At 38.7% G+C, this 24,852-nt stretch overlaps 1 protein-coding gene across 4 annotated transcripts in view; it reads left to right on the top strand.

The window, feature by feature from the left end:
- PTPRB (protein tyrosine phosphatase receptor type B) overlaps positions 1 to 24,852 on the top strand; it is a 117,669-nt gene that overhangs the window by 32,977 nt on the left and 59,840 nt on the right. For 3 of the 4 annotated variants that reach the window (XM_060025234.1, XM_060025235.1, XM_060025237.1), the window contains 6 exons: positions 6,707 to 6,982; positions 7,873 to 8,130; positions 9,750 to 10,013; positions 12,123 to 12,392; positions 13,402 to 13,662; positions 22,033 to 22,299. In XM_060025234.1, the coding sequence (XP_059881217.1) occupies positions 6,707 to 6,982; positions 7,873 to 8,130; positions 9,750 to 10,013; positions 12,123 to 12,392; positions 13,402 to 13,662; positions 22,033 to 22,299 (1,596 nt within the window). The remainder of the gene's footprint in view (positions 1 to 6,706; positions 6,983 to 7,872; positions 8,131 to 9,749; positions 10,014 to 12,122; positions 12,393 to 13,401; positions 13,663 to 22,032; positions 22,300 to 24,852) is intronic. The other variant, XM_060025236.1, reaches the window with a different exon arrangement.

Genomic DNA, 24,852 nt, shown 5'->3' with positions numbered 1-24,852 from the left:
TTCAACTTTTAAAAAGAAAAAAATATATTATGAAATACTTTAAATCTATAGTTACTTAGCCTACACAACGGTAGAATAATGATTAAATGTGTGTTAGTGTGCTGAAATAATATTGATTTTGATTGTGTTGAACTTCTGGTGATGGACTTCAGTATTTAGGAATCAGCCATTTGCAGTATAGTTATTTCAGGAATTCTAAGATCAAGCTGAGCTCTGTATAGGGAATCAACCAACCTAGTTCTCTGCACTTGAATTTTTGTGTGTTTGGAAGCTTCTTCCATTTGTCTGACTTCTGTAGGTGGGCCTGGCATTCTACAGATTAGCAAGAAATAAAATCTAATTTGTCCAGACAGAATGGAAGAAAATTTGTTGCACCTTCCATTCCTGGACACCAATTCCCTGGAATCCCCCTGGGGGATAAAGGATAATACTGATGACTTTCTGACCTTGTAGGAGAGGTCAAACCCATTCTAAATGTACGAATGTGTATAAACAAAGATGAATCTATGCAACTAAAATTAACATGGTAGGTATACATACAGATTTCCAGGGATTTGGGGTTTTGATTTTGTTTTTCTTCCTCTAGATGGAAAAGTTCAAATACATAAAAAGTAAACAGAATAGTATAAGGAACGAGCATGTACTCATCACCTACCTTCAACAGTTACCAACTGACAGACAATCATGTTTCATCTATATCCTCACCCACTCCCCCACCGCATATCATTTTGACACAGTCCAAGTCATCATTTAATTTCATTTATAAATATTTCAGTATGCATTTCTGAATGATAAGCATTATTTTTAACATAACGACAATATCAGTATCGTACCTAACATTGACAGTAATTCCTTAGGATCTAGATGTCCAGGTTCGGCAGCACACATCAAGCGACAGCTCATGAATTTCTACATGAGAGCGGCTTCTAGGCAACAGTCTGGAAGAGGAGGCCAAAGGATTTCCCTTTCTACTGCATTTATGTAGCATTTAAATAATATTGAGAAAACCTCAAGTGGTTCTTGTTTGTTTGTTTGTTTGGCTGCGCTACGTGACTTGCAGGATCTTAGTTCCTGGACCAGGGATCGAACCCGGGGCCCCATAAGTGAGAACTCCAAGTCCTAACTACTGGACCACCAGGGGATTCCCAAGAAAACCTCTATGGTTAATATCAAAGAGAGGAGGAGTAGGGCTGCTGAAGGATGACGGCATGAGGGTGTTAAAGTCTCTGTCAGCTGTCATTGTCCCCTCCGTGCTGACGTGGTTCTCTGATACTTGACAGAAGTGAGCTTTTCAGTGCTTTTGCTTAAACTGCTCTCTCATTCTGCAATGGTCTCTCTTCTCTCTGATTTCTGCGTCCTACTTGACCTTCCAACTTGCTCAAGTTCATTTCAAGCCCACCTCTGAGACCTTCCCCTTGGATATCATTCTCCTTTTGCATATTCAGCATTGGTGCTGACCTGTGTTACCCTTAACAGCAAGAACAGCCGCAATACTCACACCAACTGCCATTTACTGAGGCCCCACCATGTGCCAGGGCTGCACTTAACACTTTGGCTCCATTACCTCTTAACACTTACAACTCTGTAAAGTAAGTATTGTTAGTCCCATTTTACAGATGAGGAAACTTAGCCTCGGGGAGGTTAAGCAGTTTGCCTAAAGTCACTGTTTGAAGTGATAGTGTTGAGATTTGAACCAGGTTTAGTCTGACGTCAAAGTCAGCCTCCCTGATAAGTTACCTTTGTGTTTACCTTTTTCACATATGTCTTAAATGCCTGAGTAAACTGTAGATTCTCAGAAGCCAAGTATGATGACCCATAAAACAACATGGCATTCCTCACTCGTGTTAATCATGATGCAAATGATTGTCAAAGCTGCTTTAATTGCGATGCTGTTAAAACTTTGAAAGTTCCTCGCTACCTGAACTTTTTAAAAGTGTATAAAGTTGATAAATAAAATGCATGTTAATCTGATATATTAGCATAATATAGTATATCATCTTATAAGTCAGAAAGCTGACTATAGTCAAACAGCAACAATTACAAAAATAAAAGAAAATTACATCTCTATAAATCTATTTAATTAACTACAGATTGTGGGCAATTGCTTTCTTGTTTTCTCCTTCTGCCCATTTTTAAAAACCTGCACCAAGGAATGGTTTGTGGCTTTTCCCCCACCCTTACCCTGGTTTCCATGAGAAAATAAGCAATTAGTTTATAGGAATAGTTGATGTTCACTCCATTTTATAGAGAGTGCTACATAAATGCAGCTTCCAGTCTCCTAGCCACCCTGCTTTTAACTAGAATTGTATCCTAATTCCTGTAAAGGTACAGAAATTGAATCTGTAATCCATAAAAAATTGATCTCTTGTCCTGGAGTTAGTGCTGGAAGATAAGGTGTGTTTTGGAGAGGTGGGTGGAGGATAATATCCTGGTTGAGGAGACCTTGAGTTCCTATGGAGAAACTTAGACTTTATCTCATGAAAAGTTCTTGGTGCTCCCTAGGGGATGAGGATGGCAGATGGGAGAGATACAAAGCGGTTATTCGGCAATAGTGGAAAAAAGACAGAAAATAAGGCAGACACCCAGAAAACTCAGAGTAATCCAGACACAAGGTGATGGAACACCAGGCTAAGGCAGTAAGATTAGGGGGAAAAAAGAAACGGAGAAGAAAAACATTCGTTTTAAAAAAATCAATGGAACTTTCCTGGCGGCAGGATTAGATTTAGCTATTATTAGTGTTGTTATTCATTTACCTATGCTACACTATCCAAACCATCAAATGAAAGTCCTGTAAATTTGTCTGTTATTTTTCATAGAGATCTGGTTTGGTTTTTTTGTTGTTATACTGACTGTACGACTCATGACATCATTTTCCACCCTGGGACAACTAAGGTGTGATAGAAAAGATCTCACGACTTGGAGTCAAGTGTTAGAAGCTCAGCTGAATTACTTGTTACCTATGTGATGTAAATGAGTCACTTAATGCCTCTGACCCTTATTACAACTAAGAAAACACATTGTAAACGATCAGATCCTACACAGATATGTTGTGCGCTATTATGACTTCAAAAAAAGTTTTTGGCACTAACTTATGGATTCCCTACTCTCTTGTTGTAAGGCTAAGTTTATTTCCAAAATAAATACTATCATTTTGAATTCTAAACACTCTGCAAATTCCTATAGCAGTAGATAATAATGTTTTAATGACCATACAAAAGAATTTTTAAAGCAAATATCACTTCCATTTTATACATATGGGTGTCTCCCTCTTCTTAAGTCAGATTTTTTTAAAAGGGAAAAAAGGAAGAATCCATTTTGGTTCAGGAATTTAGCTAAACTTTATCAGAAAAAGTGGGTTGACAGCAAACCTACTTATGAAATTCTGGGGCTTCCTGATACTGGTAGATTCATTGAAATACAGCAGCTGAATGCTATGGAATTTTGCATTTGGCATTCAATATTCCAGATCCTTCTGGAAATAAATACAAACAAAGATGTCTTAAATTGATGGCTAATGATCAATTTTGATATATTGATTGAGATTAAATTATTGATTTATGGTTTTCAACAGTTCTCAAAGCTTATAATACTTCACTGGTTACTGTATGTATGAGAGCAGTGGGTGGGAAAACCAGAAAGGCTATAAATGCACACGTGTGCATTGATATCTCCAGCCATCAGCATAAATTATGTAAGTCAAGTAGGGTTTTCCAATTACATATGACCTGTCACACGATCAGAAGATTACAGACCTACAACTAAATTTTCAAATAGCATTAAAACTCTCTCTTTCATATATCTATCTAGATATCTAGATAGGTAGATGATAGATAGGTAGGTAGGTAGATAAATAGATAGATAGATAGATAGATGCTAGATGAAAATAGCACCCTTATGGAAGTATCTAATTTATTTCTAATAAAATATTGAAAACTTTTTTTTAATACAGCAGAGTTTTCCTTGGGCTTAGTTAGATTGAAACAAAGTCTGAAAACTACTGAACTCCTGCCGCATGCATAGCAATAGTGGACCACTGCCAGCAAAGGGCTTTATCACAGCATAAATGGGGTTTTAAGTGTTTGTTTCCAGTGCAGGTTCTTGCAGCCCAGGCACTTCCCAATCTCATTGTTCCTTTGTTCTAGCGGATGTACAAAGGATTGACTGTTTTGTTTTCTGGCTCAGAGAGATTAGATAAAGTCTGCATTTCTGAACTTCACCCTCTAGGCACGCAACCTTAAAATTCATTTTCTATAGATCATATTTTGCAGATTATATATGTTTAGATTATACCAATCATGAGATCATTTTCTTTAACCTTCATCTGACTGGGTTGTGCATGTAAGTGATAGTATTGATCCCTTTTGAACAATCACTGGAAAGCAGCTGTCCCTCTCATCCTTGTCCTTAAAATGCCTCTTCCGCAAAAATGTGTCACCTCAGTTGGCTATGACAAGGTTGCTCTTGAGTTTCTCTGGCTATTAGAATCGCATGGTAACAAGGAAACTTGCTGTGAGGGGAAATTATGTCCTTTCCTTTTATGATGACGTCCTTAATTATAGAGTGTTATGTAGGATAGAAAATTTAAATAATATTGCCGCACACACACACACACACACAAACACACACACAAAAAAACCCGTACTGTTTTTCCTCAAGAACCCATAAATGAAAATCATCTTGGGAATTTTTTTTTTATTTTATCTTAAGGGTTAGAATGTTAGTTCATGGGAATAAACTGATAAGATTTTTCCAAGTGTTTTTTTGAAGAAGAAGAAGAAGGCAATTAAAGCTATTATCAGTTTAGTTTCCAAAAAAATGGTATTCCATTTTTGCCTCCATTTTGTCAGTGATTCAGAGGAAGTTTCTTTTTATGATCATGTAGACAGAATAAGTTTATATGACGGAGTGCCCACTGTGTACCATGTAAAGTCTCCTCTCTATCTTGTTACTCCTCCAAACATCCAAGAATATAAGTACTATTATTATACTCCCCAGACAGAGGGGGAAATGGAGGCTTAGAAGGTTAAGTAACTTCCCCAAGTTACTGATACATGAGGGAGCTGCAATTTGAATTGAGTTCTGACTCCAAAGCCCATGCTGTCTGCCACTTCACCTCCCTGCCTCTATGACAAGATCATCCCAATTATAGGCGGAATACTAATACTAATACTAGCTAACATTGAACACTCACTGTGTGCCAGATGCTGTTCTGAGTGCTCTAGATAAAATACTCAACTTAATCTCCATAACAATTCGACTGAAAAGATAGCGTTGTTATCAGCATTGCATAGAGGAGACTGCTGAGGCACGAGGAGGTTAAGGAATTGCTACCCAGCTACAAAGTGGGAGACCCGGATTCAAGCCCAGGCCACCAGACTCTAGAGCCTACACTCTTCAGGTGAACCTGTGCTGCTAGGATATAAACCACACAACCTTATCCTCTAAGCTCACCTGTGCTTTGGGCTCTCAAAGTTTCTGTCTTGGCTTGGCCTTATCTAGCCTACGTATGGAGTCTATAGGTGACCCGTAGTCTACTGAGCTGTCTGGCTATAATATGCCTTCTGAATATAGAATAAGATTACCTTGTTCCTATTTGTACTAATGTTAGTCACAAGTGAAGACTTTCTTAAAACATATACTGTTCTAAGTAGATGCTAGAGTTCCTCAATTTCTTTCATGAGTAAGATATAATTTACCAGGAGGTAAAGAACTGAGATCTCTATAGCCATGTCACTAAAACATCTAACCTGACTCTTGAAATTTAGTCTCCATTATCTTTATCTCACTTTCTAGACCAAGAACCACATAGGACTTCTGAAAATTACTCATATGTAAATGTCAACGTTTCTACTCCCAACATTCAGGGTAGAGAGAGCCTTATTTCTCGGATGGTCCCACTGCATCATCTGCTCACTAAATGTTATAGATTTAGCTCCTAACCTAGAGACGTGCTATTCATCCTATTTCAAGCTCTACAGTGAAGATTCAATACATGGGAAACAGGACTTCTCAAATTGACCCATGGCTTTGAGAACTGAAACTAAGTAAACAGCCAGGTACAGGACTAACCCACCTGCTCTGGGAGCTCTGGCAGCTCCAAAATGTCCCAGAACTCAAGTTTAGAAAATCTAGGGACATAGGGAATCCCAGTTGTTGGGAGAATTCATTTTGGTGAGCACACCTCGCCTAGGCTCATAATCAGGTCTGTATCTTTCGTGGTTTTCTGATATCTAAAAACAGCCCAAAGTTTTGTATACATAACCCCCCCAAACCCCACAACCTAAAAAGGGGAAAGTTTAGTACAAATACACATTTTAAAATTATTTCTTAATATCTGTATTTTCTGTTGAGATTTTCAGTATTTATCCAGGCAGAGCCTGGATGTTTGTCAATGTTTGAATGTTTGAAAAGTGCAAAACTTGCAAGCCAAAGAAAATATAACCTTGCTTGGATTTCCAAGCTCAGAGCTGTCGTAACAAAAAAAAGTTTTATTAGAAAAAAAAAGGAGCTTATATGACTAGTAGCCAAGGTGGATTTCCTTTTTAAGTAAAATAGTAAGTTTAGGAGTGGCATAAAATGCCCATTTGTATCATGAGCTGCAGATTCTTAAAGTTTTGAAGGAAAATGCATCTGGATTACAGCAAGGTAAGCGTGTATCTGCAAAATTCTTCAAGCCACCTTCTCTTTTTTGTTTTTTGCTCTGCAGATCCTTTACCTCCTGCTAGGTTGGAAGTCAATATAGAGAAAAGTACTTCCACCAGTTTGCATGTCTGGTGGGCTCCTTCTTCCGGGAAAGTCACCTGGTATGAGGTGCAGTTACTTGATGATAACCAAAAGACACAGGGGGCCCAAATTCAAGAAAGAACTTCACAGAATGAATATACATTTTTTAACCTCACTGCTGGTAGTAAATACAAAATTGCCGTCACAGCTGTTTCTGGGGATAAACGTTCCTCTACAATTTATGCCAATGGATCAACAGGTAAGACCTGTTTACGGATAGTTGCGTATTTAATAGTCTATGATTCTTTTGAAATTATATTACATTCAGGAAATGGGAGTAAGAATGCCCCAAGATCAACAATAAATAGATAGGTAGGTAGGTCGGTAGATAGATAGACAGAGAGACAAATAAATACTGTTTGATACAGAGGAAAGACTGGACTGGAAACAAGGAGGTGGGGTTGTGCTGCTAGCTTGCTGGGTGATTTTGAACAAGTCATGGAACTTCTCTGGGACTGGAACTTTCTCCAAAATGAGGAAGATGTTTCCTAATGGCCCTTCTAACTCAAATGTTAGGCAACAGGATTTTCTGCCTCATTTTCTGAGTTTGTGCAAAATGAAAATTATTTTTTAAATGTTTTCCCTCCCCTGTATATTCTTCTCTTAACATCAAGTCATGGTGTTTCCTGAATATTCCTATGTTTGGAACCAGTCTTTTCTTGCACCCATACATCCCGATATCAATGACACATTACCATTTCCTTCCATAACTTACTTTCTTATCATTCACTCTCCCCTCATTTTCTCTCCTGCTCTGTTGCTCTCTTTCCATTTTTCAACGTCTACAGTTCTTTCCTTTCTCTTTTCCCTTTACCGCTATGCCACATCATACTTCATTGACAAAATCTACCTTGATACCTGTTAAGTGGGAGAGACAGATAAACTATGATGTAGCTTTAGGCTGTGGACTTTGAAAAGAGCATTAATCCAGGTTCCAATAAAATTTCAAGAGTGCTATTTTCATTAGTTATTACACAAGTTAGATGTACAGAGAAGCATAAATGGATGTGTGGTTTCAAATGAAATGTGTCTATACCTTCTATAAGGAAATTATGAATGACAGTTTGGAAATGCATTGTATCCCACTAGTGCCATCGCCAGTGGAAGATATTGGTATTTCAGCGAAAACGAATTCTCTCCTGATTTCCTGGTCACGTGGCTCTGGGAACGTGGAAAGATACCAGCTGATACTAATGGATAAAGGAATTCTAGTTCATAGTTTTGCCGTGGACAAAGCTACTACTTCCTATGCTTTTCATGGACTGATACCTGGTCACCTCTATAATGTCACCATTGTTACCGAGGCTGCAGGGCTGCAAAACTACAGATGGAAACCAGCCAGGACAAGTAAGTTTCCCTAGCTATTCTGAACAAGAATAAAACGCAAATCAAGGAAATGTTTAATAAACAAGGTTTATTAAATTATTTGGATAATGGTAGTATAGGACAAATGGAAATGCATATGTTGTAGAAGACCTTAATATGTATTCCACTTTTCTACTTAGAGAAAGAGGGATTCCCTTTCATTCTAAAGTTTAGGCTCGTCCTTGACAACCTTGTGAAATAGCAGAGTTAATCACTGATATAATCTTAGCTTCTCTTTTTAGTTAAGGATTCCTACTTCCTTCGCTTAAACAGGCATCATCCCCTGCCTTTGTGACATCACTCACAATGAACCAGGATTACTCTTCTCAGTGCTATACAAAGACCTACTCTTAGGTCTTTGTATAAAGAAACAGCCATTGCCCAAACCCTCTATCCAACAAAACATCTCCTGAGACCCAATTCCATAGAACCTGTTCTCATAGCCTAACATAGCCAGAAAACTAATCTGTGCTAAGTTTTAATGAATCATTTATATACATATTATTCATTCATTAGTTCATTAAATCAATATTTATTAGGTGTAAACTATATACCAGACATTGTGGATATAACAATGTCCAAGAGAGACAAAGTCTTTCCCCTCATGGAGCTTACATTCAAGTGCATCCTAATGCTTCTGGTGGGTCTAATGTGTTAATAAATCCCCTCCTTTGGGAAGCTATGTAATTTTAAGAGAAACTCTAAAATATGTAGTGCCTTAGACATTACTCTAGGGAGGAGAGTTCCTGAAATAATAGGTTGGTGGGAAAGATATTTGGGGACACCTATATATTTACATACCTTTCGTATCACACCTCAAAGATATATATATATATATATATATTCCCAACAAAAATGACCATATATTTTAAGAATTATTTTTGTATATCAAGAGCAAATTGCACTTCTAACTGGCATATGCAAAAGCAATGTGCCACGCCCATTATTTTAATGAAACATTGTGAATTTATATTATGCCATTAGTGAGGCCCAAAATTATAGCATAAGCAAAAGGTAGAAAATATATTCACCAAAGTGTCTCTCCTTTGTAATCATTTTCCTCTGATGAAATAATGACACAACTCCTAAGCTTTAACTTTATCATGATTCAATATGAAAAAGAAACTATTTTCAGCACAAAAAAATTTATGATGGCCAATCAGTCAACCAACCTATTTATTATGTACTTGCTATTATTAAATACATAAAGACAGGAAGAAATTAGGCAGATGACATTCTTTGAGGATTCCACTTAAAGATTTTCAGAACTGGAAAAGACCATTTTAAGTTTTTTTTGATCACGCCATCATGAGGCAGTAAGGACCCCTAGGCTTAGTAAGATAGACAGAGCTGCCCAGGGTTGCCCAGCCAACCAATGGCCAAGTCTGAGGCAGAATCTAGGCTCCTGACTGCCATGTTTGTCCTCTGTCCACTAGCCAGACAACCTTTCTTTGGTTTTGCAGTATTATTTTTACCTTGTGAAGTTGTTTTCTTCAGAGCAGGGAGTGTGACTTGTAGAGATTAAGACACAGGGCGAAATTTGGCCCTAAGAGTGGTATGATATCCTGAGTTAAAGTCTCTTTCCCTTTCTTCCTAATTAGCCCCCATGGAAGTCTCAAATCTGAAGGTGACAAATGATGGCACTTTGACCTCTTTAAAAGTCAAGTGGCAAAGACCTTCTGGAAATGTGGATTTCTATAACATTACACTGTCTCACCAAGGGACCATCAAAGAATCCAGAATATTAGCACCCCAGATTACTGAAACTCAATTTAAAGACTTAGCCCCTGGACGACTTTATCAAGTCACCATCAGCTGTGTCTCTGGTGAATTGTCTGCTCATAAGATGGCAGTGGGCAGAACAGGTGAGTCTAAGGCTCCAGAAATTCCTTAGTTGGCTCAAATCACTCTCTGACCCACCTTAGAACAGGATAAGTTAGAAGGAAAATCCCTTTCCCAACCTGGGAAGTATGGTCTACATGACTCGGGGTGTCTATGGGCCAGGCCCCGCTATACAGAGTCAAGCGAGGGTTAATTGCATTCGTCTGATTATTTAAGCAAATGTATTTGGATTGATGCCCTGTGCTATTTCATGTCACACCACTTAAGTAGCATAAATGAATTAGCATTGATACTAATGAATAAAACATTTCTGATCAACTCTTATAATGAAGGCCAGTTAGCACTTACCCATGTTTCCCATAAATTATTTTATTTATGTCACCAAACATTTATCCAGTGCCTTCTTCCTGTAAATTACCATATTATGAGCTTTGAGAGTTATTAAGACGGCAGAGTTCAGCACACTACACCCTTCAGCCAAATATGGCCTGTGACCTGTTTTTGTATAGCCCCAAACTAAGGGTGGTTTTTACATTTTTAAAGAGTTTTTTAAAAAAGAAAGAAAACGAAAGAAAAATATGACGCAGAGACCATATGTGGCCCAAGAAGCCTGAAATATTTACTTTGCCGACCCTCGATTTTAAGGAAGTTACATTTTAATCACACAAATGTAGAATACACACACACACACACACACACACACAATAAAATACACACACACACACAAAATAAAAATATTATATTTTAATAATGGTAATGATGTTTCCATGGAGCAGGCACTGACTAAACAGTTTACACCATTATTTCATTCAGTTCTCACCAAAATCACAAGAGAGGTCCTGATATTATCACCAGTTTATAGATAATTCGAAGAGGTCAAATAACATGTCCATAGTCATCCAGCCAATAAGTGGTAGGGTTTAAACCAGGCTGTCCTATTCCAGAGTCCATTGTCTGTGCTATTGGAGATCCCAAGTAAGAGCCATATATATGGTCAGAAAGAAAAGAGAAACAAACTCTCTTTCAGAAGATCAGTAAAGACTTCTGGGAGGAAATGGCCTTTAACTGGTACTTTAAAAATATGAAGCTCTTGGCAAGTTGAGAGGGAAAAGAGGGAAGGGCATTTGAGGTGGAAGGAATAACACAAGCAAAGGCACCGAGGCGGAAGAGACCAGGAGACTTACAGGTCTACAGAACGCGAAACTGGAGGCCAGCATTCAAGAGTGGGGAACGAGGGAGGGGGGCTGCAGGGAGTAGTCAGAGTGAAGACTGGCAGGATATGGGGTCTGATTTGGGAGGGCTACAAACACCACACCAAGGACTTGATGTTTTATTCTGTAGTTAATGGAGAAACCTTAAATGTTTTTGAGCAAAGGATAATAAAATCAGAGTTGTATTGCAAGATTAATCTTTTCCGTTGGAAGAGAGGCATGTTTTGTGACCACACATCCAGGGTCTCTTCTAAAAGATGCCACATTCATCACTGTCACCATCATTATAAGCAACATCAGTATTGTCTCTAGGGCTGGTATGCAATCAGAAAAACACAGCGTTTGTATCACTAGGTTATTAACACTGTTACAGAAGATCACATTACTGATATATTACTAAAATGATTTTAACATGCATTTCTCGAGTGTCCAATGGCTCCAGAATGCTCATTTGCAATTCACAAACATCAGGAGGGGATAGAAATGGGGGTTTTGTTTTGTTTTTCAATATCTTTATTGGGGTATAATTGCTTTACAATGGTGTGTTCGTTTCTGCTGTATAACAAAGTGTATCAGCTATACATATACATATATACCCATATCTCCTCCCTCTTGCGTCTCCCTCACTCCCTCCCTATCCCACCCCTCTAGGTGGACACAAAGCAGAGCTGATCTCCCTGTGCTATGCGGCTGCTTCCCACTAGCTATCTAGTTTACATTTGGTAGTGTATATATGTCCATGCCACTTGCTCACTTCGTCCCAGCTTACCCTTCCCCCTTCCTGCGTCCTCAAGGCCATTCGATAGAAATGTTTTGAATTGCAGCTATTAGGTCTCTTATCTACTGTTGCCCATGAAAAGTGAATGAGCATCCTTACTTTTGGATTTTAGTATCTCCTTTTGACATCATTTCACTGTTTAGTTCCAGAGGAAGTTGGAGACCTGGAGGCAAACAGCAATGGTTCTACAAGGTCCCTGGTGGTGAGCTGGTCGCCCCCTGCTGGAGACTGGGAGCAGTACCGTATCCTGCTCTTGAATGATTCTTCGGTGCTGCTCAACACCACCGTGGGAAAGGAGGAAACACACTACGTCATACGTGATGTGGGGCTCATACCGGGAAGACAGTATGAGGTCGAAGTCACTGTTGAGAGCGGAAATCTGAAGAATTCTAAGCGTTGCCATGGCAGGACAGGTAAGCAAATATCAAGGTGTTAATGGCTGATGGAACCTTAATTCGGTCCTTCTTCCAAGTAACCCAGGTAACCGTCAATGTCATACCCCAGGGTTCCCTGTATTTGAGACATTATAGACTGACAAACTGAAATAGGTTGGTAATGTTTAATTTTGTCAAATTAGAGTATTAGAAATCACTTCCACTAGTAGGTTCATTGTTTTTTAAAAGAAAGACCTTTCTAACACCAAAAGAACAGGAAGGAAACAATCTGAGAGAATCTTCCCCACAAAGTAGATAGTTGATAACATTTTGCTGGTGATCAGTGTTAGAGAACCACTGCCGTGACCCACTGTTGACTAATGGGGGATTTTCAGGTACCAAGGAAGAGTTGTTAAAGTGGAGAGGAATATATTCAGATTCTAGGGCAGAGGAGAGGGAGGCTACTGAGACATGGGTTTTGGTATTCTTGCTGTCACCATTATACTGTAATTCCTTGGGCAAGTCACAACCTCTCTGAGTCCATTTCCTCAACTTTCAAATAAGAGAGTTGACCTACTAAACTCAACATTTCTATGAAAATCCCTGTGACATGGAATGCTGCATACTTGGAGTGAAATTCAAATATGTTCTCTTTTAGTCTTGCCTGATAATAAGGAAATAACTACACTGACGCAATGTTCTTAGAAGAACGTCAAAGAAATGGACCAAGAAACGTCTTTAGCTTGCCCTCTGTGTCTTCCAGTTATCTCTTCATTTTCCAAATATTAATATCTGCTGGACGATGATCAAAAATAAATGACCCAGTAAAGTATTTTCCAAGAGTATTCTTTTGGGTCCTTATTTCTGGTTATGTTACACGAACAAAGTTTTTTTGTGATTAGCTTTTTTTCCCTAAATGCTCAGAAGCATTCAGAAGAGAAATGCTCAACTAGAACACTCCTGTGGATGGAAGAGAAAAGATCTCTAAAGAATACTGGAGTGTATCCAAGTTGATCAATGACCCGAATGTCCATTGCTTTTTCCCCAGTCCCCCTGGCCGTCCTTCAGCTTCGTGTCAAACACGCCAATGAAACCTCACTGGGTGTCATGTGGCAGACCCCTGCAGCAGAATGGGAGAAATACATCATTTCACTAATCGACAGAGACCTTTTACTCATCCACAAGTTGCTCCCCAAAGATGCCAAAGAATTCACTTTTACTGACCTGGTGCCTGGACGAAAATACATAGCTACAGTCAGCAGTATTAGTGGAGACCTAAAAAATTCATCTTCAACCAAAGGAAGAACAGGTAACATTTTTTATAAATTTTAGGCTTTAAAAGTATCCTGTCTGCTGAATTGTCTAACATTCAACTTATAAATGTTCATTAAAGGGCTGTTCTGTACTGGGCATTGTATACATTTTTTTTTTCATGTTTTCCATGTATTTGATCTCTGGGCTATAGTCTGGATAATTTCCTCAGCTCTTAGTTTTAGTTCATTAGTTCGATCTAATCTATCTTTCTTTAATTCTATCTAATCTATTTTAAAATCCACCCACTGAGTTTTAAAATTTAATTGTTATGTTCTTCACTGTTAAACATATTCTTTGGTTCTCTTCCAAATATGTTTAGTATTCTGTTGCTCTTTCCATTCTCCTCCTTTATCGCTATAAGCAAATTAATGATTTTTATTTTCATTCTGTCTGATCAGTATAATATCTGAAATATTCAGGAGTTCAGTGCTGTTGTTTACTGAGTTTTCTGCCTTTTGCTCATGGTGCTTACTGCCTTAAATGTTTGTGATGTTTTATTCTAAACTCATATACCTTGGGATTTTATTCTGTGGGAATTCTTTGGGGCCTTTCTTGAAGGTGGGTTTCAGAAAGAATTTTCTTTTCACTTGATTCTTTCAGGTGCACAGGATTTCTATCAACCCAGACCTATTTCAATCTAAATTGTCAACTTGAGGTTTTTTTGATCACCCAGGGTTTTATGAATTTGGGTTGCAAACTCACTGAAGTTGTCCTGACATTATGAATTCTCAGTGGAAATTTTTTCTTCTCCACCTAGTATTAAGGAGGCTGCAGTATAGGGGGAATAGAGAGGAAATATTTATTTCACTTACGCTTAGAATATAAAGTTTCAGGATCCAACATTTTGCAGAGTCACCTATGAGGTTCCTCACCCTGGGAAAGTCCTATTCATAGCTCTTGCAAAGCTATAAAATCAAAGCTTAAATTTATGTTTGAAAGATGCCCTCATGGTGACAGTCTGCTTCAGTGATCCAGTTACCTCTCTGTCACTTGCTTACAGGTCTCTGAGAATTCCTTACATTCTTGACGACTCATTCATGCATTTACATTTTTATGTTTTATCCAACATGTGCAGTTGCGTGTATTGGGGGGATTTTCATGGTTTGTGCCAGCAATGAAAGTCCAAGGCATTATTTTAGACTTAAGATCATTTTCATTATTCCCACCACTCATATTGCTGTGTCATATGGTAAGTGAACGTTTAACTTTGTAAGGAACTACCAAGCTGCTTTCCAGAGTGGTTGTAAAATTTTACATTCCCACCAGCAATGTATGATATTTCCAGTTCCTCCGTATTCTCAGCAACACTTGGTATTTTCAGTTTGTTTGGTTTTTTAAGTTTGAGCCATTCTAATAAATGTGTAGAGGTATCTCATGTGATTTTAATTTGCCTTTTCTCAGTGACTAATGGTTTCAAGCATTTTTTTCATATGCTTATTTACCATCCACTTATCTTCTATATTTTCAAATGTTTTGCCCATTTTTTAATAGGGTTCTTTGTTTCTTATCATTGAGTTTTGAGAATTTTTATTCCAGAGTAAGTCCTTTGTCAAAAATGTGTGTTGAAATGTTTTCTCTCAGTCTATGACTTGTCTTTTTATTTTATTGAAGTATAGTTGATTTACAGTATTATATTAGTTTCAGGTGTACAGCATTGTGATTCAGCATTTCTATGGAATATACTCCATTAAAAGTTATTATAAGATAATGGCTATAATTCCCTATGTTATACAATATATCCTTGTTGCTTACCTATTTTATATGTAGTAGTTTGTATCTCTTAATCCCATACCCCTAATTTACCTCTCTACCCTTTCCTCATCCCTTTGGTAACCACTAGTTTGTCCTCTATATCTGTGAGTCTGTTTCTGTTTTGCACACACACTCATTTGTATTATGTTTTAGATTCCACATATAAGTGATATCATACAGTATTTGTCTTTCTCCGTCTGACTTATTTCACTAAGCATAATATTCTCTAGGTACATCCACATTGCTGCAAATGGCAGAATTTCATTCTTTTACATGGCTGAGTAATATTGCATTGTGTATATATACCACATTTTCTTTTTTTTGTTGTTTTTTAACAATGGCATGGACTTGGACTGCATTCATTAACAGTATTTTCAAAGGTAAATTGTCTTTTATTTTTTAAATAAATTTATTTATTTTACTTATTTATTTTTGGCTGCTTTGGGCCTTCATTGCTGCACCTGGGCTTTCTGTAGTTGCAGTGAGTGGAGGCTACTCTTCATTGCACTGCATGTGCTTCTCATTGTGGTGGCTTCTCTTGTTGTGGAGCACGGCTCTACGCGTGCGAGCTTCAGTAGTTGTAGCACACGGGCTCAGTAGTTGTGGTGCACGGGCTTAGTTGCTCTGTGGCATACGGGATCTTCCCCGACCAGGGATCGAACCTGTGTCCCCTGCACTGGCAGGTGGATTCTTAACCACTGCACCACCAGGGAAGTCCTTATACCACATTTTCTTTATCCATTCGTCTGTTGATGGGCACTTGGGCTGCTTCCATATCTTGGCTATTGTAAATAGTGCTGCTATGAATATTGGGGTGCATGTATGTTTTCAAATTAGTGTTTTCATTTTTTCCAGATATATACCCAGGAGTGGAATTACTGGGAGTAATGGAATTACTGGGAGTAATATGGGAGTTCTGTTTTTAGTTTTTTTTGTTTTTTTTTTTTGCAGTATGCAGGCCTCTCACCGTTGTGGCCTCTCCCGTTGCGGAGCACAGGCTCCGGATGCGCAGACTCAGCGGCCCTGGCCCACGGGCCCAGCTGCTCCGCGGCATGTGGGATCTTCCCAGACCAGGGCATGAACCCGTGTCCCCTGCATCGGCAGGCAGACTCTCAACCACTGCGCCACCAGGGAAGCCCTATTTTTAGTTTTTTGAGGAACCTCCATACTGTTTTCCATAGTGGCCGCACCAATTCACATTCCCACCAACAGTGCATGAGGGTTCACTTTTCTTCCCGTCCTCCCGATATTTGTTATCTGTAGACTTTTTGATGATAGCCATTCTGACAGCTGTGAGGTGGTAGCTCATTGTGGTTTTGATTTGCATTTCTCTAATAACTAACAATGTTGAGAATCTTTTCATGTGCCTGTTAGCCCCCTGTATGTCTTCTTTGGAAAAAATTCAGGTATTCTGCCCATTTTTTGATTGGGTTGTTTGGTTTTTTATACTGAGTTATACGAGCTGTTTATATATTTTGGATATTAACCCCTTGTCAGTCATATCGTTTGCAAATATCTTTTCCCATTCTATAGGTTTGGCTTTTTGTCAGTGATTTCCCTCGCTGTGCAAAAGCTTTTACGTTTAATTAGGTCTCATTTGTTTATTTTTGCTTTTATTTCTTTTGCATTAGGAGACAAATCCAAAAACAATATTGCTACGATTTATGTCAAAGAGTGTTCTGCCTATGTTCTGTTCTAGGAGCTTTATGATTTCCAGTCTTACATTTGGGTCTTTAATCAATTTTGAGTTCATTTTTGTATATGGTGTGAGGAAATGTTCTAATCTCATTGTTGTACATGTAGCTGTCCAGTTTTCCCGCACCACTTGCTGAAAAGACTGTCTTTTCTCCAATGCGTATTCTTGCCTCCTTTGCCATAGATTAAATAACCATAGGTGTGTGGGTTTATTTCCAGGCTCTCTATCCTGTTCCGTTGATCTATGTGTCTGTTTTTGTGTCAGTATCATACTGTTTTGATTACTGTAGCTTTGTAGTATAATCTGAAGTCTGGGCATATGATAGTTCCAGCTTTGTTCTTTTTTCTCAAGATTGCTTTGACAATTCACAGTCTTTTGTGATTCCATGTGAATTTTAAGATTATTTGTTCTAGTTCTGTGAAAAATGACATGGGTATTTTGATAAGGATTAAATCTATAGATTACTTTGGGTAGTATGACCATTTTAACAATATTAATTCTTCCAATCCAAGAGCATGGAATGTCTTTCCATTTCTTTGTATCGTCTTCAGTTTATTTCATCAATGTTTTTATAGTTTTCAGAGTTTATACTTCACCTCCTTGGTTAAGTTTATTCCTAGATATTTTATCCTTTTTGATTTGTGGTTATCATGGGATTCACATATGCTGACCTACAATTATATCTACTTGTTTTAAACTGGTAGTCATTTAAGTTCAAACACATTCTAAAAGACCTACATTTTTTACTCTCCTCCCCCACATTTTGTGGTTTTGATGCCATATTTTACATCTTCTGCTTATCCCTTAACTGTATAGTGTTATTATAGTTGTTTTTACAATTTTTTGTCTTTTAACGTATGTACTGTCTTATTTAAGTAGTTGATCCTCCATCATTATTATATATTTGCCTTTCCTAGTGAGATTTTTCCCTTTCATTTAGATTCTTACTTCTTTTCTATTTAGAGAAGACCCTTCAACATTTCTTTTAGGGTAGATTTAGTATTGATGAACTCTTAGTTTTTACTTGTCTGAGAAGTTCTTTATCTCTACTTCTATTCTAAATGATAATCTTGCTGGGTGGAGTATCCTAGGTTGCAGGTTTTTCCCTTTCAGCACTTGAATATATCATGCCACTCCCTTCTGGCCTGGAATATTTCTGCAGAGAAATCAGCTGATAACCTTATGGGGATTCCCCTGTATATGACTCTTTGTTTTTCTCTTGTTGCCTTTAGAATTCTCTCTTTAGCTTTTGCCACTTTAATTATGATATGTGGTGTGGCTCTACTTGGGTTTGTCTTGTTTGGGACCCCCTGCACTTCCTGAACCTGGATATCTGTTTCCTCCTTCAAGTTTGGGAAGTTTTCAGCCATAATTTCATCAAATACATTTTCAGTCCTCTTCTCTCTCTCTTCTCTGGGATCCCTATAATGCAAATGTTGGTACACTTAATGTTATCCCAGAGATCGCTTAAATTGCTTTCATTTTTAAAATTTGTTTTTCTTTCTGCTATTCTGATTGGGTGATTTACATTATTCTATCTTCCAGATCACTTATGTACCACTTAGTCTGCTCTTCATTCCTTCTAGTACGTTTATTTTAGTTCAGCTATTGAGTTATTCATTTCTGATTGGATCTTTTTTATATCTTCTGGTTCCTTGTTAAAATGTTCACTGTTTAGATAAATTCTTTTCCCTAATTCAGTTAACATTTTTATTACCAATGTTTTTAATCCTTTACCTGGTAAATTGTTTATTTCTGTTTCATTATTTATTTTTTTAGGGGGTTTTGTTTGCTCTCTCAATTAAGAGTAGTTCCTCTGCTTTTTCATTTTGCTTATCTCTGCCTCTATGAATTTAGGTGAAACAGTTACCTATTGTGGTCTTAAAGGGGTGTTCTTATGTGGAAGCCTCCCTATACGGGCTGTGTTCGCCCAGTGTCTTTGGTGAGAGAGCTGGATTTGACATGAATGCAAGTTACATCTTTCTTCAGGTTGTTGTTTTAGGGTGATAGCTGGCAGCTGTCACCTTGGTAGAGGTTGGGCTGGAGGTGGAGGGGCTAGGGCTGGTGCCAGGTGTGAGGTGGGACTTCCTGTCTGTTCAGTGGCCATCATTGCCCTGTCAGGGGTGGGGTCTGATCCCAAGTTGCTGGGCAGAAACCCTGAGGATCAGGCTCAAGCTGACTTTGTTCACTTTAAGTGTGTGTTTTTCCCTCTCCCAGCACCGGGACCTTTACCCCAGAGGAGGGGAGTGCTGAAGCAAGTGGGGCCTGTGTGCAGACAGAGTTCCAATGTGCTGCCCGTGTAGGTGTCTATGGCTCCACTCAGATGCAGCCTCTGGTGCAGGTCCCCTTTGTCTCTCCCAGCTGATCACTACTGCCTGCATCCGCTGCCCCCACCCTGTCACGGAAATGCTCCACAGGGCAGGTGGGACCCATGTGAGCTCTACGTGTATCCGTAGGTTAGCTGTGGTGGAGTGGCCACCCCGTCAGAGATCTGGGTAGTCTGAGGCACTGCTTGAGTAAGCACCAAGTATAGACGTGCTGCCCCACCCAGCCTCCACCCCGGGGTGGAGCTGCTCCCTGTCACCTCTGGGTCCCACAGTCAAGTTTCTTCCCCAGCCGTGGCTGCCCCAGTTCCAGTGCCACATTGTGGCATGAAGTGAGTGGGGTCGGAATGTTTGCTTGGCTTGGGCTGGTACGTGTGCCAGGTGGTCATGGGAAACTCGGCAGCCACTAGAGCAGACCTTTCTCTGCTCTGCCTTGGGGGTTAGCCAGCATGTGTGTGCCCCTCATGAGTGGAGTCCAGACTTCCTCAGCTCTTCTCTTTGTCCCAGCAGTTCTCCAACCAGCTAAGGGGGCTTGTCTCCTCATGTAGGACACCAGGACTGAGATGCCCAAAGTTGGTTTAACCTGCTCACTCCCCAGGTTGAGTGTCCACCAATGTCATCTCCTTGTCCTCTGAGTCCCCTCTGAGGGGCACAGGTCCTGACCCAATCACTTCTGTTCCCTTCCTACCCTATTACGTGTGTATCTTTCTTACAGTCTTGGTTGTACAGGAGTATTTTTGCCAGTTACCAATTAGTTTTCAGTGATAATTACTCCACATGTAGATATATTTTTGGTGACAGGGAGGTGAGCTCCCTGTCCTCTTACTCCACCATCTTGATCTCCTTCCCTGGCTTGTCTTTTCATTAATTTATTAGTATATCTTGCAGAATATAAGTTTTTAATTTTGATGTCAATTTACCAGTTTTTTCTTTCATGAATCATGCTTTTGGTGTCATACGTAAGAAACCTTTGTCTAACACAAGGTCACCAAAATTTTCTCCTAGAAGTTTCATAGTTTTAGGTTGTAAATTTAGGTGTATAATCAATTTTGAGTTAATTTTTATATATGTGTGAGTTATGGGGGGAAGTTTATTTCTTTGCTTATGCACATCTAATAATTCCAGTCCTATTTGTTGAAAAGACTCTCCCTTCTCCACTGAATTGCCCTTGCATCTCTATAAAAAAAAAAATCAATCGATTATATATGTGTTTGGTCTATTTCTGGACCTTCAAGTCTGTTCCATCAGTCTATGTGTCTACTTTTTTGCCAGTATCACACTGTCTTCATTACTGTAGCTTTCTAGAAGTTTTGAAATCAGATGATGTTAGTCCTCCAACTTTATTCTTCTTTCTCAAAACTGTTTTGGCATATTAATTCCTTTGCTTTCCATATGAAATTTAGAATTGGAATTGAATCTTTTGATCCGTGTACAGTAACGTATTTTAATAAGTATGTTTGTACCTAAATCCACAAGTCAGTGATTTCTGAGAAGGGTTGTGCAAGGTTCCACTCCCTTTGATTATCATAATTCTGGGAAGAGGCACAAAGGAGATGTATGTTAATCAAGTGCCAACTTCAAGATCTGTGTAAAAGATTTGTCAATGGACAGGTTAAAAATCACAGTAGTTGTTAATTAGGTAAAGGGCACAGGCTCACAGGTGAGACAAATCAGGCTTTGGACGCCAGAATGACAATTTGTTCGCACTGTTGTATAGGCTAAGTTATTTACATTATGATCCTTGGTTTCCTCCTCTGTAAAGGGAATTTAAAAAATCAAGTCTATAGAGTTTTGAATGAGTAACCAATAATATAACATCTGTAAAGCATAGAGTCCATAACTGGCACATAACAGGCAATCAGTTGTTATCATTTTCATTACCATTATTATTATTATATAACACTATAACATATAGCATTGTAGCATTTTCATGTGTAAGAATAGTCCTCTTGAGAATGTGCCAATAAAGAATTACCAGTCTCCTAGACTACAATCTAATCATCAGATTAGAGGGATTTCCCAATACCACCCCATAACAACCATTAGCTCCAGTAGATCATGTGGCTTTGAGTTCTCACGGGGTAGGGACAGATAAAATAACATTAAGTAAGCAGTCTTCAAAAATAGCAGCGTTTTATGTATCTGCCAATCCCATACTCCTAATTTATCCCTCCCTCTCCTTCCCCTTTGGTAACCATAAGTTTGCTTTCTATGTCTGTGAGTCTGTTTCTGTTGGTAAATAAGTTCGTTTGTATTCTTTTTTAGAATTCACATATAAGTGATATCATATAATAAACAGCCTTTTATTATTTAAAATTTAAAAATCAAGACTACGTAATAGGCATGCATCATCTTATCCTTGGATCTGAAATAATTTTGATTTCCCATATAAGCAGCTTTTTCAGAATGGTAGAGTCTCTGTAGGGGAATAGTTCTCCATATTTCACAGGAAATAAAGCTGAGTGTCTATATCAAAAAATATATATTTTTTTAGCATTTTCAAGACTGTCTCCATTTTTTACTCATTTTTGTTACACTTCCTTAGGGTGACGAAATATCATCTGTTTTTTCTTCCCTGTCTACTCTGTTTTAGTGCCTGCCCAAGTGACCGGTTTGCATGTGGCCAACCAAGGGACAACAAGCAGTCTCTTCACTAACTGGACCCAAGCATTGGGAGACATAGACTTCTACCAAGTCTTACTGATCCATGAAAACGTGGTCATCAAAAATGAAAGTGTCTCCAGTGAGACCAGCAGATACAGCTTCCACTCCCTCAAATCGGGCAGCCTCTACTCCATGGTGGTAACCACAGTAAGCGGAGGAATCTCTTCCCGACAAGTGGTGGTGGAGGGAAGGACAGGTAAGAAGAGTGTGACCTACGGCGATCTGAGCACGTGGAACCTCCAGGGTATATCCTAGGTGTTTTAAAACATCCTAAAGACAGACCCAACTCTGATCTTCCTAAAAGCCAAGTTTCAGTGCTATCCAGACAGTACATGTTGATCTCCCAGGAATGGAAATTGGATGATGGGTGAGAGTAGGAGAGAATGAATTCTAAATTTTCTAAAATCTCCAATACATGTGTCAGAACTCCTAGAAAACCCTTTGCGATGACATGATAGTCATCTGCTACCTAAGCTTATTCCTTCATCTAGCTGATTTTCTTTGAAATATTTATGTCCGATTAAGGTAAACAAGTCATGAACTTTTTAAAAAAAGTATCTTCCATTCTCTTTCATATTCTTGGTTTCAAGACAGAAAAAAAAATGATCTCCAACTTCCATGGTCAAAAGTTAAGCTAATAGGGCTTCCCTGGTGGCACAGTGGTTGAGAGTCTGCCTGCCGATGCAGGGGACACGGGTTCGTGCCCCGGTCCGGGAAGATCCCACATGCCGCGGAGCGGCTGGGCCCATGAGCCATGGCCACTGAGCCTGCGCGTCCGGAGCCTGTGCTCCGCAACGGGAGAGGCCACAACAGTGAGAGGCCCGCGTACCACAAAACAAAAAAAAAACAAAAACAAACAAACAAAAAAAGTTAAGCTAATAAAATTACCCAATCCCATATATTTTCACAAGCAACATTAAACAGTGCTTAATACTGTACGCCACCTAAACAATGTTCCTTGACCTTAAAGAGCTCATAGTCAAATAAGGCAGAGAGCTAAGTAATCAAATAAATGTCATGTGGTCATATGTGTCAGGCAGAGGTGCAGCACCAGAGAAGGGAATACAATTTTCTATACAACACAAAGAAAGAACATAAACAAACAATATAAAATGTATGTTCCAGTTTCTTAGAAAGATATACAATTAAATAAATCCAATAGAAGCTTTAATAATTATTAGTGAATTCAGGTCAGTGACTTTGCCCGTTTAATTTCATATGATTATGTTAAGTTGGATGTCAGTCTCCTCCCTCTATATTTCCAATGCTCAGATTCTGAGTATCAGCGTCAGGTATCCATAGATATATCCTTTTGAAAATCATGAATCTCACCTGCTTAATGAACCCAAGGACCATTAACTTCATTAATTCTCCCAAAAGAGCAACTAAGTCATTGAAAAGATATTTTATAGTCTAGGTAGAAATTCACTGATGTCTGCCCATTTCTGTCATTCTGTGGCAACTGATACTGTTGCCTGTGTTCTTCCTGATACCTTCCTTCTTCTCTTTTAATGGTTCTTGGCACCATCCATCAATGTAGCATAATTGGGGGTGAGGGACTGAAAAGCTTAGTTGGGGAATCAAGAGGCCTAGATTCTGGTCCTAGCTCTACCATTCACTTATCTATCTAAGCCTTCATTTTCTCTTCCATCCCCAGTAAGTCACCCCAACACCGGGTATCAGAGTGGGGAAGGAGAAATAACAAGTTGAGGAGAGGAGTTGAAAAGGATCTTGCATCCATCTCCCAGTGACTTGCAGTTGTGTTAGTCAGATTAGGCTGACTTATCTCCTGCTTATACAACTGTACAATGTGGGTGTTCCTGACGGGACAGCTCTATTGGTTGGTTCTTCTCTAAGCAGTAATTAAGGGACCCAGGCTCCTACCATCTGTGGTTCTTCCTTCCTCTAGGTTCTCAGAGGTCTCTCCATTTCTTCAGAGAATGGAGGTTATGGGGAGGCGGAAGACTACTAAAGCTGGAAGTAAACACATCACTTCCACCCACATTCCATTAACGGGAACACAGTTGTATGACTACACCTAACTGCAGGGGCGGCTGGGAAATACAGTCTAGCTGTGTGTCCAAGAGGAAAAGGAAATGGTTTTGTGAGCAAGTAATCAGATGCCGCCACACAGGTTAATTCCCAACTTAAAATACCACAAGGACTCTCCAGCGTATGGTGCTATACTAAAATAGTTTGATATCTGAGATCACTTGATAAGTGGGACTTGTAATTATTTTTATACCTATATTTTAATGACAACAGAGGTATCAATATTTGACCATTATATAACAGAAGTATGCAAAAACGAGACAAGAAATTCTTTGAAGAATGATAATAAAGTCTTAAGGAGAGGACAAGATATGAATAAATATAAACATCAGTTATTTTATTCAAACACATTGAGTGCAGACATTATCATGAGAAAAGAGAAAAATGGGATATTACTATAGAAGCACAATAACTAGAGATTTTGAAAGGTGCCTCAATTAGTAAATTCTGTACATGGTAGATTGTAAAAAAATTCAATGGCTAAAACCTAGATAATCATTACCATCTACTCAAATTACTGAAGTATTAGTCAAGGTTGAAATAATTCACTTATATTTCCACAGAGTTGAAACATATATATAAACCCTCCCAGCTTAGATAAGGTGGCAAAATATCTAAAATTGAAGATATCAGATGTGCTTAACAAATCTAATTCTAACTTGAGAAAATGCTCATTCTAAAGAAAAAATATTATATC

Source organism: Delphinus delphis, chromosome 11 (assembly GCF_949987515.2).
Source record: "Delphinus delphis chromosome 11, mDelDel1.2, whole genome shotgun sequence".
Lineage (NCBI taxonomy): Eukaryota > Metazoa > Chordata > Mammalia > Artiodactyla > Delphinidae > Delphinus > Delphinus delphis.
The sequence above is the reverse complement of the archived record's forward strand: the minus strand, read 5'-3'. Positions and strand labels throughout refer to the sequence as shown.